The sequence below is a fragment of the Sinohyriopsis cumingii genome, chromosome 3, assembly GCF_028554795.1.
Source record: "Sinohyriopsis cumingii isolate HCF-2022 chromosome 3, ASM2855479v2, whole genome shotgun sequence".
Taxonomy (NCBI): domain Eukaryota; kingdom Metazoa; phylum Mollusca; class Bivalvia; order Unionida; family Unionidae; genus Sinohyriopsis; species Sinohyriopsis cumingii.
This window is the reverse complement of record NC_142963.1, coordinates 75,016,961-75,032,420: the sequence shown is the minus strand read 5'-3', so window position 1 is coordinate 75,032,420 and position 15,460 is coordinate 75,016,961. Positions and strand designations below refer to the sequence as shown.

At 34.3% G+C, this 15,460-nt stretch overlaps 1 protein-coding gene across 2 annotated transcripts in view; it reads left to right on the top strand.

Annotated features, from left to right (window-relative positions):
• Positions 1–15,460, top strand: part of LOC149803128 (enoyl-CoA delta isomerase 1, mitochondrial-like) — a 45,405-nt gene that overhangs the window by 12,292 nt on the left and 17,653 nt on the right. For both annotated transcript variants that reach the window (XM_089952747.1, XM_089952746.1), the window contains exons 3-5: positions 4,778–4,905; positions 12,012–12,158; positions 13,357–13,452. In XM_089952747.1, coding sequence (XP_089808873.1) covers positions 4,778–4,905; positions 12,012–12,158; positions 13,357–13,452 — 371 coding nt within the window. The remainder of the gene's footprint in view (positions 1–4,777; positions 4,906–12,011; positions 12,159–13,356; positions 13,453–15,460) is intronic.

Here is a 15,460-nt window from a genome sequence, read left to right as displayed (position 1 = left end):
ACTGGTTATGTATTAGACAAATTATTATTGAGATTTCACCACCAACACCCATTTCCTATGCATACTTACATTATCAGTAGACCCCCTCCCCATATGCAAGCATATGCATTTGGGTTAACCACCCTCACCCTCCATGCGTATGTACTAAATGGACAGTCCCTTAGCTCACACAACTGAGACATCAATTTCAGCACCCCTTTTTCCAAGAAATGTGTCTGAAATACAAGCCAGAGTCCAACACATGAAATTACAAGCAAAAAAAGACTCTAATAATTGGCTCCTCAATATTGAAAAGTATAACACCAAGGAGACTTCTTAAAACAGATGTACAGACTCAAAGAGGTGCAAAAATCGACATCATCATGGACAGAAAAATGAATACAGACCTAACCAAATACAACCGCATAACTATTTTAGTCGGTGGAAATGATTTCAATGATGGAAGGTCACTAAATCAAATCAGAACAGATTATGAAAGTTTACTGCATGCTGTTAGGTACTGCAGCCCAGATACATGTAAAATAATGATATCAGGACTACCTCCTTGTGTGGACACCAGGGTGAAAGAAATCAATGATCTGATAATTGACCTATGTGAAGACTTCAACCTACAGTACATTCCATAATACACATCTTTCTTTCTTCAGAACCAGGATGTCAACCTTAGTCTCTACCACAGAGACAAAATTCATTTAAGTAGAAAAGGAACCTCTCAACTACTGAGAAATATTAACATGTGTGTCCCCATTTTCAGGCATTATAATCAAGAGTACTGTCTTTACTGTGGAGAAACTGGGCATGTGACACAGGTATGCCATCATGGCAAGCAGACTGCTTCAGATGCCATAAATTTGGATGCAAACAATGTATTATACATACTAGGAAGCTGGTAAAGAGGAGAATGCCAGTGCTTCATTTATAACAAATCTAAATGTACATAATGAGACTCTTGACTCTTAACTATTCAATGGACACTATGGTAAATGCAAAAGTTAACAGATTTTCAGGGTCTGTATGTGACTTTGAAGATGCTAATATATATGAACATTTAAATATAGAAATAGGATGTCAGAATGATAAAAGTAATATGGAGACAATCTCAGTGAGTACCCCTTTGCATGATGACATTCATATAATTAATATGAAACTAAATACAAAAGGTTTTAACATATGTCACTTAAATGTACAAGGTATAGTGGGAAAAATAGACCAGATTAAGTTAATGTTGTCTTCCAAGGAAAATACTATACATATTTTAGGACTCACTGAAACCAAATTAAATGCTAACCATAATGATAATCTATTTCACTCAAGGCTCCAATAAACCATTATGCAGTGATGTAGACAATGAGACGGAGGGGGAGGTCTTGTATATATTAGGGAAAATGTAAATGCATAAAGGCGAATAGACTTAGACAAAACTATCACAGACTGTTCAAAATTTTTAATGAAGAACAATTTCTCAATGACCTATATAAAGTTCCATGGAATATGATCCAAAATTTTGATGACATAGATGAAGTTCTGAGGGTGTGGACTGACTTATTCATGGATGTAGTCTCTAAGCATGCACCACTGAAAGTACATCGAGTAAAGACTGAAATTCAACCTAATTGGCTTACTACTGAAATCCTAGACACTATGAAAACAAGACCAATTCAAGGCTATGGGAAACTATGCACAAGACAAGGTATGGAGAAATAAAATAAAATGTATGATTGAAAAAGCTAACAAAAACGTATTAATCAATCATTGCATGAAAACAAAAGGAGCAACACAAACTCCATTTGGAAAGTCTTCAATGAACTCACTGGAGGAACACACAAAGATCAGACAAATAAAGTTCACTCACTTTTCGTAAATGACACCGTAGTCACTGATGACACTGACTTTACCACAAAGTTAAAAGAACTAGTGATAGAAAACAACTTTAATGAACTGAAAAAGTTCTGCAGCAGCAAAATCTCTAAGGAGGTATGTTTCTCTATCCCACCAGTATCAGAAAACTTTGTTATAAAAATGTCTCAGTGAACTTGATACCAAGAAAGCTGCAGGACTTGATCAGATTGGTCCACAAGCTATTAAATCTTCTGCTTCTGCAATTGTAGATAGCATAACATTCATAATCAGTTTAAGTACTGCAACCTCATATGTGACCCAAAAATATGAAAACTGCAAAAGTAACTCATATTCACAAATCTGGTTCTAAGGATGATGCTGATAACTACTGACCAATCTCAATACTTCCAAACTTGTCAAAATTGATTTAAAAACATGTCCATGACTCTTTCATGTCATATTTAACCAAACACTTGCTGTTACACCCTAATCAATCAGGCTTTAGAAAGAAAAATTGATGTGAGACTGCCATGATCTCCCCAACTGATACTTGACCAACATAGAATAATAGGATCTGTATTTGTAGATTTCAGGAAAGCTTTTGACATGGTGGATCATGAAAACCTTTTGAAGAAACTGAAAATCTACCAGTGTGATGAAAGAACAATTAGATAGTTTACTTCTTAAGTGAGAGAACACAACATGTTTACATAAATAATATTCTGTCTGAACCTGGAATAATTAGATATGGAGTACCACAAGGCTCAGTTCTAGGTCCATTGCTATTTATTTTATTTATTAATGATCTACCACTTTTACTGAGGGACTCAATATCATCTACAGATCTCTATGCAGATGACACAACGTTATCAGACATCCGTAATACAAAGCATGAACTGAAAATTCTGTACTGGATGACCTAAAAACAAACTGGACAACTGGTGCACATGCAATGGCATGGTGGTAAATACTAGTAAAGCTAAAATATTACTTATCTCAACACGGCAAAAAAGAACAAATCTTGATAATGATGAACTATGACATGGAAGAATACAAATTTGCATATGGTCTGTCATTATAGACTACTTGGTAGTTTGGTAGATAATAACCTATCATGTACTGAACATATCAAACATATCAGTAAACAACTCAATTCAAGTTTATGGCTTCTCAATAGGATAAGACATTTTCTACCTGAAAGGCACAGAAAACTATTTTATAACAGTTACATACAACCCTATTTAGACTACTGTAATACAGTATTAGGTAATTCAAACGATAAAAACATAGGAAATATGGCACATCTCCAAAAATAGCATTTGGGCTAATATCAATCTAGAAAGAAAGCAAGGAAAATATAGCTGGTAAGTTTAAAATATTACCTATTGAAGACCGAATCCGTTTGAGAAAAGCCAAATTAATGTACAGGATATCCAATAATAGTGCTCCTGAATATTTACAGTCACTATTCCAGTATAGGCTACATGGCAATACTCCCCACCTGCAATCCATGTCTACCAAACAGTATAAAATTCCCAAACCAAATAAAGAATCATTTAAAAAAAGGTTTCCAATACTCTGGAACTTTGCGATTCCAGTTGAGATTAGAAATGCCCACTCTATTTCCTTCTTCCAAACCCAATATATCCAGTGTCATCAGAGATGCAGCTAAAATAAATAAATTCCTTTGTATGAGGACCTCAGGGTAGATTAGTTCTTAGCTAATTGTGTTACCCTCTTTAAAATAAATAAAGTCATTATTATTATTATTATTGTTGTTATTGTAGGTGAGCTTGTGACCCACATGCTTGACATTTTATTGTGTCTTCAGTCTTTCAATAAAGTTGTGAACAACAAAATTGTTCATTCCTATCTTAAGATCAGTCTGTGAAATCATTTTCAGTTGTGTTCAGATCTAATTTGAGAGGAATCATTTATTAAAAAATTATTCATTGGAATTACAAAGTGCTCATTGACCTTTTGGACGAAAACACTATTTTGGGATGATTGTGAATTCATTCGTTATGGATTATGTCACTGTGATACATCAAGACTGTTGGTACATAGACCTATTCAGGACTATTGGTACATCATCACAGTCAGTATTGGAATTCATTTGGAACACTCTACATTTGGATCTGCGATAGATTATTTGGATTTAATTCACAATACTGTAAGTTCTTCTGAAATTTTCACTTGTATCTCAGAGAAATAAATTTATTTATTGATCCTAATAAATTTGTTGGTTTGCTTCATTCTGTTACTTAGTTTAAAACCATAGAGTGATAGCAACATGTGAACCAAACACATGACCAGCTGCCCATGCTGAGTGCAGTTTGCAAGCAAGTAGGATCAGCATGTGACATGTTTAGAGTCCATCAAAGTGTGAAGATGCAAACTAAATTGAAAACAATGGAATGACTCCTTTGTATGAGCCTGCCTCATGTACAAGTCAACTTTCATTCTATGATACTTAATGCTTCAACAGTATGGGGCCATTGATTGAATATAATCTTGTTTGTCTCACATAGACAATTTAATGAAGAGTTTAATGTAAGTTGAAGTGACATGTGTATAACCTAAGTTATGGTCAGATTTTGTTGACATGCATATTTAATTGACATCCACCTTATTGACTAGATCAGTTTGAATGCCACCAGACACGTCATTTCGAATAGGTCATGTGTTAGTGCAGTGGTTATCCTAGAGTGTTATGAATGAAGATGTCTAATGAGGGGTGGGGGTAGAAAATTTGACATTAAAATAAAGATAATAGCTGAATACATCTGTGTGCTCATGCCCCAATTTCATCTTTACAGTCTGTCAACCTGGCAAGTATCCCAGTTATAACATTAAAGGTCAGCATGAAGAACAAAGAAGCCCCCCAAAAAATGAAGAATATCAGGAATATTTCATATCAAAACTGGCTTTTTTTCAGGCATAGCAGTGATGAGCTTAAACAAACCTCCAGTAAACAGCCTGAGCCTTGAATTTATGACAGAGATCAACATAGCACTGGAAAAACTGGAGAATGAAAAGTTTTGCCGGGGTGTCATCATTACCTCTGTAGGTCCACATAATGTTTTCAGACAGTTCCACCCTTTAGTTGATATTTGCAGGACATGCCAACATCTTTAAGTGTAATTCTTACTACATTTTCACCTACATGGATTAAAATAATATCTATTAGTATTCTTAGCTACTGGGTCTAATGGGGGCATGAAAATTTTCCACCTAAAAATGGCACATTTAAAGCATGATCTTGGTCAAAAGGACACCTTGTTTACAATAACATTGTGAGGTTAAGTCTTGAAGAGGTCTTGTGAGTTATGTAGAGCCGTTACATAGCTCTTTAACTTTGTTAACCACTGTGTGAGTCAAGTTATGTATAGCCTTTACATAGCTCTTGAACTTTACTAACCACTGTGTGAGTCAAGTTATGTATAGCCTTTACATAGCTCTTGAACTTTATTAACCAATGTGTGAGTCAAGCTATGTATAGCCATTTTATAGCTCTTGACCTTTACTAAGTCCTGTATGAGTCAAGTTAGGTATAGCCGTTTCATAGCTCTTGAACTTTATTAACCACTGTGCAAGTCAAGTTATGTATAGCCATTTCATAGCTCTTGAACTTTACTAAGCACTGTGTGAGTCAAGTTATGTATAGCCATTTCATAGCTCTTGAACTTTATTAAGCACTGTGTGAGTCAAGTTATGTATAGCCTTTTCATAGCTCTTGAACTTTACTAAGCACTGTGTGAGTCAAGTTATGTTTAGCCATTTCATAGCTCTTGAACTTTACTAGGCACTGTGCAAGTCATGTATGGCCATTTCATAGCTCTTGAACTTTACTAACCACTGTGTGAGTCAATTTATTTATAGCCTTTACATAGCTCTTGAACTTTATTAAGCACTGTGTGAGTCAAGTTATGTATAACCATTTCATAGCTCTTGAACTTTACTAAGCACTATGTGAGTCAAATTATGTATAGCCATTTGATAGCTCTTGAACTTTACTAAGCACTGTGCAAGTCATGTATGGCCATTTCATAGCTCTTGAACTTTACTAAGCACTGTGTGAGTCAAATTATGTATAGCCATTTCATATCTCTTGAACTTTACTGAGCACTGTGTGAGTCAAGTTATGTATAGCCTTTATATAGGTCTTGAACATTATTAAGCACTGTGTGAGTCAGCTTCATATTGAAATGTAAGTGAATGTATTACACATAATACATTATATGAATGCATCATGTTTTATGTCATTGATTCAAGGAGTTGGAGAGTTACGGATGCTCTGTCACCATAATTCAATTGTGAATGAACCTTTTGACAAACAGTATATTGCTATGCCTCAATTTATGTACATGACTCTTACATTTTTACAATTCTGCAATGCCCACACCCAGATATTAACTTGCAATGGCTTGTAGAGAAAAATGTGACTGTATGATAGGTTTTCATGCTTTTATGTTTTACAACATTAATGCAAAACATACATTTGCAATAATGTGTTCATCTTTTTGGGTAGGAAAAAGTATTATTTATCGGGGACAATTTAATTTTGAATGAAAATTTCACACAGAACCCACTATTTTATTTACTGTTTCTTATTTCATCTAGAATGCACATGAACAAGTTATCCATATGCAGAATGTTTGGCATTTTATTGTGGGCCCTGGAGAGGGCCATGTGGTCTATTTATTGAGGGTGCTGGGTAGTTAAGTGGTTATTGTTCTCACATTTACAGATCACTCACATATTGCCTTTGTTTGTGTGGGACTGGGTCTTGGCTTGATCAATATAGGCATGTGAGAAAATTTGACAGAAGCTTCCTGTGGGTTGCTGGTTCTTCCCAGGGTCTTCCCAGTCTGTAATTTTAATCAGCACTATTTGGCCAATATTGTGCTCATGTTCCTTCTCAGGATTTCACTGTATATACATCATTTTAAAAGCTAAGCCATGAGAAGTTGCCATTTTTTCTTTCAAGGTCACATGTTGAAAGGCAAGATAAACTCTCAGTATTTTAAATTCCATTTCAGTAGCACTTACGTGGTGTGAACAAATCAAATCATTCAAAAACATTGTACAGCAGCACTTTCTGTTTTCATGCACCTGTCAGTGTTGGGACTTATGATATTATTCAAGGTTTGTCCATCAGTCCATGTGAAAGTGTTTCACTTCAACACAATAAACTTAAATACTACTTAAATTACAGTTCAGATTGTTTGTTTTACAGGGGATGGGGAATTTTTTAAAATGTTATAAGCTGGAAACATTAGATTCAAATACATTATTAGTGTGTTTTTTTAATATGTTTTTTGTTCTTGTTCATGTGTTATTACTGTCAGGATTTAAATGAAGTAGTAATAAATTTTCAAACAACATACAATTGTGTAAGTGCATGTTTTCATAACGAAAAGGTAAACCAGCAAGTTTTATCATCCAATGAAAGCATCAATGTACATGTTCAGAGGTGCTCTCAGACCACATGATTCACACACAATTTCTATTAGTTTCATGTTGCACATATGAAAATGTAATTACACAGCATACAATTTTATTCAGCTATTCACCCCTTTAAATGCTTGTCACGACATAAGTCAGGCTGGTAGAAATTGTTGTAATGTATTTTTTTGTAACTGTTTTCAATCTAGATTTTTCGGTTTGACATGAATGATTGTCAAACACAAGCATTCTGACATAGTTTGAACCTTGCATCAAGAAAGTTTTACAAAATTGCATTTATAATAATGGCTATCTAGAAGACCCAAAATGGCTGATTCCCAGCATGGTTCATCTTTAGATGATGATTTCGTTAGACAAATACTGTCTGGTCATAGTGATGAAGGCAATTGATTTTTAAATGGAGCTTGTAAAGTGTTAAGGGAGATACCAGTGAGTGATTTTGAACCTAAAAATGGTGCTCAGTGTGAGTCTGATGTACATGTTGGATGGACAAAAACAGACGGCATGCCAGTCAACCCCTCATATCAGTGATATTTCAAAATTAAATGTAGAAAAGGTAGACAAACAATCCAAATTAAAATACAGATAATTTAAAAGTAGAGTGCATATTTGTTACTTTTCAAGTCACAATTTAGCCCTACTGGATCATGTGCTACAAAACCAAGGTGCCCTAGCATAAAGGTTACTATAAATCTAATAAATAAGAACCTAAGAATGAAATTAAAAAGTAAAGACATTTATTTGATCAAAATACTAGTTTGAACTAGTAGACTATGGCACTAAAGGACTTAAAATCCTAATACAGCATTATGGATTAGTAAATCTGGCACTGTAGTCAGTAGAGTGCTAATTTGAGAAAGTGAAATTTTGGCAGAACTTATGTTAGTGAAAAATCTTGGGGGGGGCAGAAGTATGCATAAGACAATAGCTGCAAGCTGTGGAAAATTGTACATAACAACCATAAAGAACAGTTTCCAAACTTGTATCAGCTGGCTAAGCTTGCCATGTACATGCCTCTTCAGACATCAGACTGTGAAAGGGGGATCTCAGCACAGAACAATATTCATACACAGACAAGGAGCAGATTAAGCTCAGAAACAGTCAACAGGTTAATACTCATAAGACTAGAGGCAACATCTTTAACAGAGTTTGATTTCAGTAGGGGTCTTACAGAGTGGAACAGGAAGAAAGAGAGATGGATATTGAAGTGTTATATACATGTTAATATTGAACTATAGCCGTTTCCTCCTCCCCCTCATTTTGTTCTACTGCTCCCTTACTTTTTTTTAACAAGTGGGGAAATCCCTGCTTATGATAAAATCTTGGGAGGATCTCTGCAAGTACCAGTTGGTGAAAGATAAAAATCACCATAATGTAACTTTTCTGTTCAGTAACTTGGTTGCTTCCTGGTGATCACTGATTTAACAAACAGTATCTTCATGGTGCAACAAATTTACCTTTCAGTTGTTGGCATTACAGGTGTGACATTGTCACTATCAGAATTAAGATAATCCAAGAAACCAAAATCCACATTACCAGGTCAAAGTAGGTGTCATGTACCATATCAAGGAGAACTTCATCTTGGGCTTCACTATCTGGAAATAACATTTGTTTGCTCACTAAACCCTGCCATAACCAAACAGCTTGTAACACAGTCTGTGGTAACTTCATGCCACACATGATAAATTTTATTGATTGCAGATAGTACATTTAATTCATGCTCATTTATTTTTTGTCATGGTTCACAAGGTATATTTGAGCACATTGGTACTTTGACTTCTTTTCTTAATATTTTATCACAGCATTGTGTATGAAGGGGCAGTTTTTCTCCTGACCAGTTAATTTTCAGCTATTTTTAAAATACAATTCAAAATGAACACAAGATTTACTTCAAACTGTATTCAATTGGTCAATGTACTTATATAATAATAGCTAAAGAGTACAGTATTTATAAACTATTTGGTTAAAAAGTGAAAAACAGAAACCGTTCTTTTCACACTTTAATTGGATTGAATGAGCAACCCATGATTCCAAAGTACCAATTATAAATGAGATATGATTATCACACCTTTGTTACCTGGCATCTTTGTTAGGATTTGTTATCTGCTGGTTATGAATGATGTATGATTATTATGCTTTTGTCACCAGGTGCCTTTGTTGTTACACCCTTGTTATTTAAATGGTAGCCTTTGTTTATCTGGATTCATTGCTTTAAGTGATACAACCATTATAATTGAACTCATTTTCTCAGGCAGACTTGACAAATCAAACACTGTAACCAAGTAAAAATTGTTAGAAAATAACATTATAAAAATGTGCTTGGTGTACATAGTTATTAGGAATTTGGCTTGGTAAGGGTAAATTAAACCTTCAAACATAGAAACTGTTCTATCCAGGAACATGGTAAACAATCTTTTTCTTTACTTTCATGAAATTTTGCCAAAAATAAAGAAGGCTATTGTTTTTCACATTAAAGTTATAAAGACAAAGTTCACTGACGTGAAGAATTCCAGTGGCTTCTTGCATTACTTCACATCTATACAACATACCTTTATAAAAAAGCAATATATTGTACTTTATTGGTAACTTAAGTACACTTACAAACTTTTCAAGCTGGAATATGAAAAATCAGTGCCACTGAAGAGCAAAGAAAATCTCAATTCATTGCAATTCTTTCCATGATTTAGTTTTCCCATATGCCAGATTTATTGTATTTGCTACAGCAGTTAACAGTATCAACATAGAATCAATAGATACATGTAAACCACTAAAACATAGAGACTGGTACAGTCTCTATACAAAATCATTGTTACCAATTGATGTTGTATTTATCCTTCATTAGAATCTTTCTAATACTCTAATATCTCAGCATTGTACCTCAACTATCTTTACAACATTATAATGTCTTTACAACTTTATATTGTTTATAAAGCACGAGTCCATTCAAGATATGGCTTTCATCCTTTTCATCTTCATTGCACTGAGTTGAGTAAAGCACAAGATTTTTTCACATCTTTCCTTACCTGTGCTATATTTGCACATATTTCCTTAGCTGTACTATATTTGCACGTATTTCCTTATCTGTACTATATTTGTACATATTTCCTTACTGTACTATATTTGCACATATATCCTTACCTGTACTATATTTGTATGTTTCCTTACCTGTACTGTATTTGCATATATCTGCAGAGTACAGTGATTAGCATTAATGTACAGGAAGATTTGAAACACATAGTATTACATGGTAGCGATTCCTTCACAGCATGAAGGGATTGAAGCAAAGACAGTCATCTTGAGAAATGTCTCCAGCTCTTATTGCCAGCATATAGAATATTTGGATTGGATTCATTGCTTTGCCATCACAGGATAGTTGCATAGTTTTCCTGACAAGTAACCTAAAACAGGGAAGATAAATTTAGTTTGGTTTCCACTGAACACAAATCATTTGGAGAGAAGTTGATTGATATTGTACCTTATGAAATCTTTCCCGTCTTCCTTTATATTTTTTGGGACTTCATTGTGAGGAAAGTCTGAAAGATGTCTTCAAAGTTAACATCATAAATTTATATACTGTAAAACGTCCTTTACCTGCAAGCTTGCCAATTTTTTATAACTAGAGGAAGCCATAGAAAACTGTCAAAATTGCTATTTGTCAGGATCTGTATGTACAAATTCAACAGAAATTGTTGTAGGGTACCTTGATTTTTGAGTCCCAGAGATGATACATGTGGGTATACCCAATGATGAGTGGTGTATAAAAGTAGGATTTGGAATTTTAACATAGCTTTAACAATTTTTCAGTCATATCGTTACGATGTCTGCATTGTGGCAGTTTGTAGTGATGTCTTGTACTGGGGCATCATACCACAACACGTAGCATGATGTCCCACCCAGTCACATTATTCTGACACCAGGCTGACCAGTCCTAACACTAAATTCTTAATCCTGAGTGCCTAACCAGGCAGCTGATATTACCATTTTTATAGTCTTTGATATGACTCAGCCATGGTTTGAACCAGCGACCTCCCACATCTGAGGTGGATGCTCTAACCACTAAGCCACCAGAGCAGTCTGTATAAAAGTAAAATTTGAAGATAGGATATATGCTTGAAACTAGTGAACAATGGATATATTTTGTCAAGAGGGTGAAAAACTAAGTATTTTCATGAGTGGTAAAGCCATGAGTGAAATACTCAAGTTTTTCACCGAAATGATGAAATATATCCATTCATTGCAAGCAATTGTTCTTTATTTTATGCTCAAAAATATTGCCTAGCAAAATGTATAGTACATTGAAAAGGCTAATTTGTCCTGTGTGGACAGTGGTTAGCCATATATATATTTTGATGTGTTTCATAATTATTCATACAGACAATGCAAGCATTAACATAATTCTCCTTTCTAATTAAAGGTAAAATAATTCTTTAAGAAGAAAAAAGCATGAATTGTACCAAACCAGAAAAAAGTGTGAATGATTTGAAATTCTTTTTTAAATGAAAAATTCATTTCTTTCTACACATGAGACCAATTAAAATAAACTGGTTTAATTTTGGTCATGAGACCCATAGCAGTACCGCATTATATCTGGAACTGCCTTCTCATGAAACATGTTATAATGAGGAAATGGAGGAAGAGATGTACTTTGTTGTGTACATTTATTTTGAGGCTTTGTTTCATATTGTTGTTATGTTTTCCATCAGGATGTTCCCAAGATCTTCTCAGCAGGCCTTGACATCCTTGAGATGTATCAGCCAAAGCCAGAGAGATTGTCCGAGTTCTGGAAAACACTGCAAGACATGTGGCTCCTACTTTTTGGATCTAGGCTGACAACAATTGCTGCAATTAATGTATGATCTCATTTGTTTATTCTGCATATAGTAATATCAATTCTTACTCTAGTGACTCAGTTTGTGCTTGATGATTTTGTAATTTACGGGGAATTGTATTATGTATGTAGCTGTGAAATTGTGTCATATCTTTCTTTGTTCCAGAGCATTTACATTGAACTTATTCGTTTTTGGACATGTCAGTTTTCGTGGTTTTGCAGAATATCACATTTTTGGGGGTACTTAAATTCATAGGTCATGGAAGTGGGTCAGGTTGGTTCTGTAAAAGAACCATTGTTCATTAGATCTTTAAATTTGTGGTTTTATAGCAACCATAAAATACGTGAAATATGTTGACCTTCCTCCCACTAAAATAATGATTTCACAATATTGCAAACCTTTTTTAAAGAAAATGAAAGAGTTTGACTCAAATGTTTAAGCTACAGATACTGTTGTTTCTCTTCTGATATTCACGTGACACTTTTCCACTGGAAGACATGCTAACTGTAGAATTTCTGTCTTTTTTTCTAAATTGATAATGTAACCCATTTTGTGATGAAACTTGATACGTGTGTACATCTGGTGGAAGACTACATTAGGGAAGCAGAATTATGGTATTGTCACCCTTGATAATACTGAAAGGTTACGCATGGCAGGGTATAGTACTTATTTGCATTTCATGCTTAAATGACAGTCTTATGGTTCAGCACAATGTTGAGGGCCATTTTCCTTCAGTAGTTCAGACTGGTTTTTAAGAGGGTTGCTAAGTTTGGTAAGTTTAAGTTTCCTCTCTTTAGTTTCATAGGTCTTAAAGTTATGTCAGGACATTTTGGGTTGGTCAGTCTTAAGTTATAAATGCCAGACAATTAGACAGTGGTCATCAATGCCAGCAATTCAGACAGTAGACAAAATGATGATTCCAGTTTAAAGTCAGACTTAAGTTTTGTTGCTTAAATTCAGGCCTGGTCAGATTCTCAAGTTTGAACTCGATACTTTATGTAATGAAGTTGCTCAAAAAAATTCACTGGGCATTTCTACAAGATGGCCTTCAAAAGATTTTTCATGAAAGCAATTTCTAATTTGTGTATTGGTACTAATTTCTGATGAGGTTTAGAATTAATCAATTCTGATTTTAAAAAAATATTATTCTTTAGTACAAATAAGGCAGTTGGAAATTGTTTATTAGTTTTTAATGCAGGCTTTAATCCTACATATTTAGGGCCACAGTCCTGCAGGTGGTGCCTTGATGGCAATGTCATGTGACTACAGAATCATGGCCCCTGGATTTACTATTGGTTTAAATGAGACACAGCTGGTATAAGAAACATGCTCTCTGTCTGTCTGTCTGTCTTTCTCTCTCTCTCTCTCTCTCTCTCTCTCTCATTGTGATTATTGATATCAACATTTTTGATGAGTTTTTATTAGCCAAGAGTGTGCTTTCTAAAATAATTAAAGTCATGTCATTTGAACATTTGTAATAATCTCTTGTTTGTGATCAGTGTTTAAAAGATCTTCACATAACCTGTCTGAAAGTGTTACACAGTATTTCATACCTGTGATAGTTCACAGGGTGAAGAAAAATCTCAGAAATTTGAACTGTTATCTTAGTGTTATAGAAAGGTTGACAGATGTAGCTCTACAATGATATCAGATAATCTGGAATTTCTAGTTGTATTACAAAATGCAGAGGGAAAACCTCAATTTTTTTAATCAGTTTTTTTTTCTATCCAAACTTGGCCCTTGGTCAGAATACGATTTTTTGTCTGGATTTTAGACTTTTTTGTCTCAGATCTAAGGCAAACCGATATGAACTGAAAACAGACAGATGAACCTTTGCTAAAAATAGGATAAGATGGGCATTTGGAATAAAGAGTGGTCTCGATACAAAAATAATGGGTCTGTTTAGCAAAAAAAAAAAAATATCTTCTGCTGTGTGAGCCAAATAGTCAATGAAAAACAATGTTTCTAACACAGCTAGGCAGTATGTTGAAGGATCATCTGGGATTTGGTGTTTTCGGATGCATTCAGAAATAGCATTAAAAATGTGTTTCCTACTCGAATTTCAGGCAAAAACAACAAAAAACCTCCAGGGGTTAATGTGTTAAGACCAGTTGTCCAGTACAGTAAATTTGTCAAAAGTAGGAGGTCGATGTATTATCAGACTTAAAATGCTTAAGAAGTATTTGCCAACATTTTTTCAAAATGGGGTTGGGTTTGTTATTAAGTATGGGCATATCTGATAAATTTGGATACTTCTCAAGACTGGTTATCACAGAAAAATTAAATTCTTTTGCTTAATTTTTTTCCTATTGCTGTTTTTATTAAGTTGAACGATATTTAGTCGAAGAAAGGCTCACAATCTGAAGTTTAAATAGGTTCTGTATTTTTTGTTTCTGTCATCTAAATTGAGTTTAAAGTACCTTTCTAGAAGAATCTACACAAGAGAACCTTATATGTATATACATCTATTCATCGTGCACTTTTCTCAAACAAATTTTCTAAATCCAGATACATGCAGGAGAGTCATTTCTGATTTGTACATCACATTTGTTCCACTTACCACATATAGTTATTTATGAGTTGTATCCAACTTAAAAAAACATAGACCCTGATCTGCCATTGCATAATATGCTGATGGATCAGGGTCCGTCTTGTTCTGCTGATTACTCCTAACAAACTTAATGGACCCATATAAAATGATGCATTATACCATGGCAGATCAGATCTTGGCAGGTTGCTGTTGGATCCAAATTAAGAGCAAGTGTATATGGTAATAATAAACCAGATTTGCTAATGCCTCTTGAAATCTTAACCACTGTCAAGGCCTGAATGTAACTCTGACAAAATGCAGACTGAAACTTCATGCACACCCATATCTTTGTGAGTGCTAAAATTATCAATGTTCACCATGCCTCCTGAATTAAACTACAAATATACCTTGAGTAATTGCTGTAGTCAGATTCTTTATATTGATTCATTTCAAGATATTCAATATATTGATACTAATTGTTATATCAGTTTATGGCAGTTTCCTTTGATTAAAATAGAAAATCTTTGTGGAGGCACGACATTTGCAGTTTTGTTTACATAACATCTGTTGGTCACCATATTATTTGGCAAAATAAGACTGTGTGACCAGTCTCTACTGTAATATCTTTTCTGCACTCATAGCTGATCAGGAAGAATGATTTAAACAAAGAAGTTTATGAGCAATATTCCAAGTTTACACTATTATAAATGCTTGTTTTAAAAAAATTGTCAGTATTTTACTAATTGTTAAAAAAGGCAAGTAGGAATAGAGTCCAATTCTAACCCTGACTGTG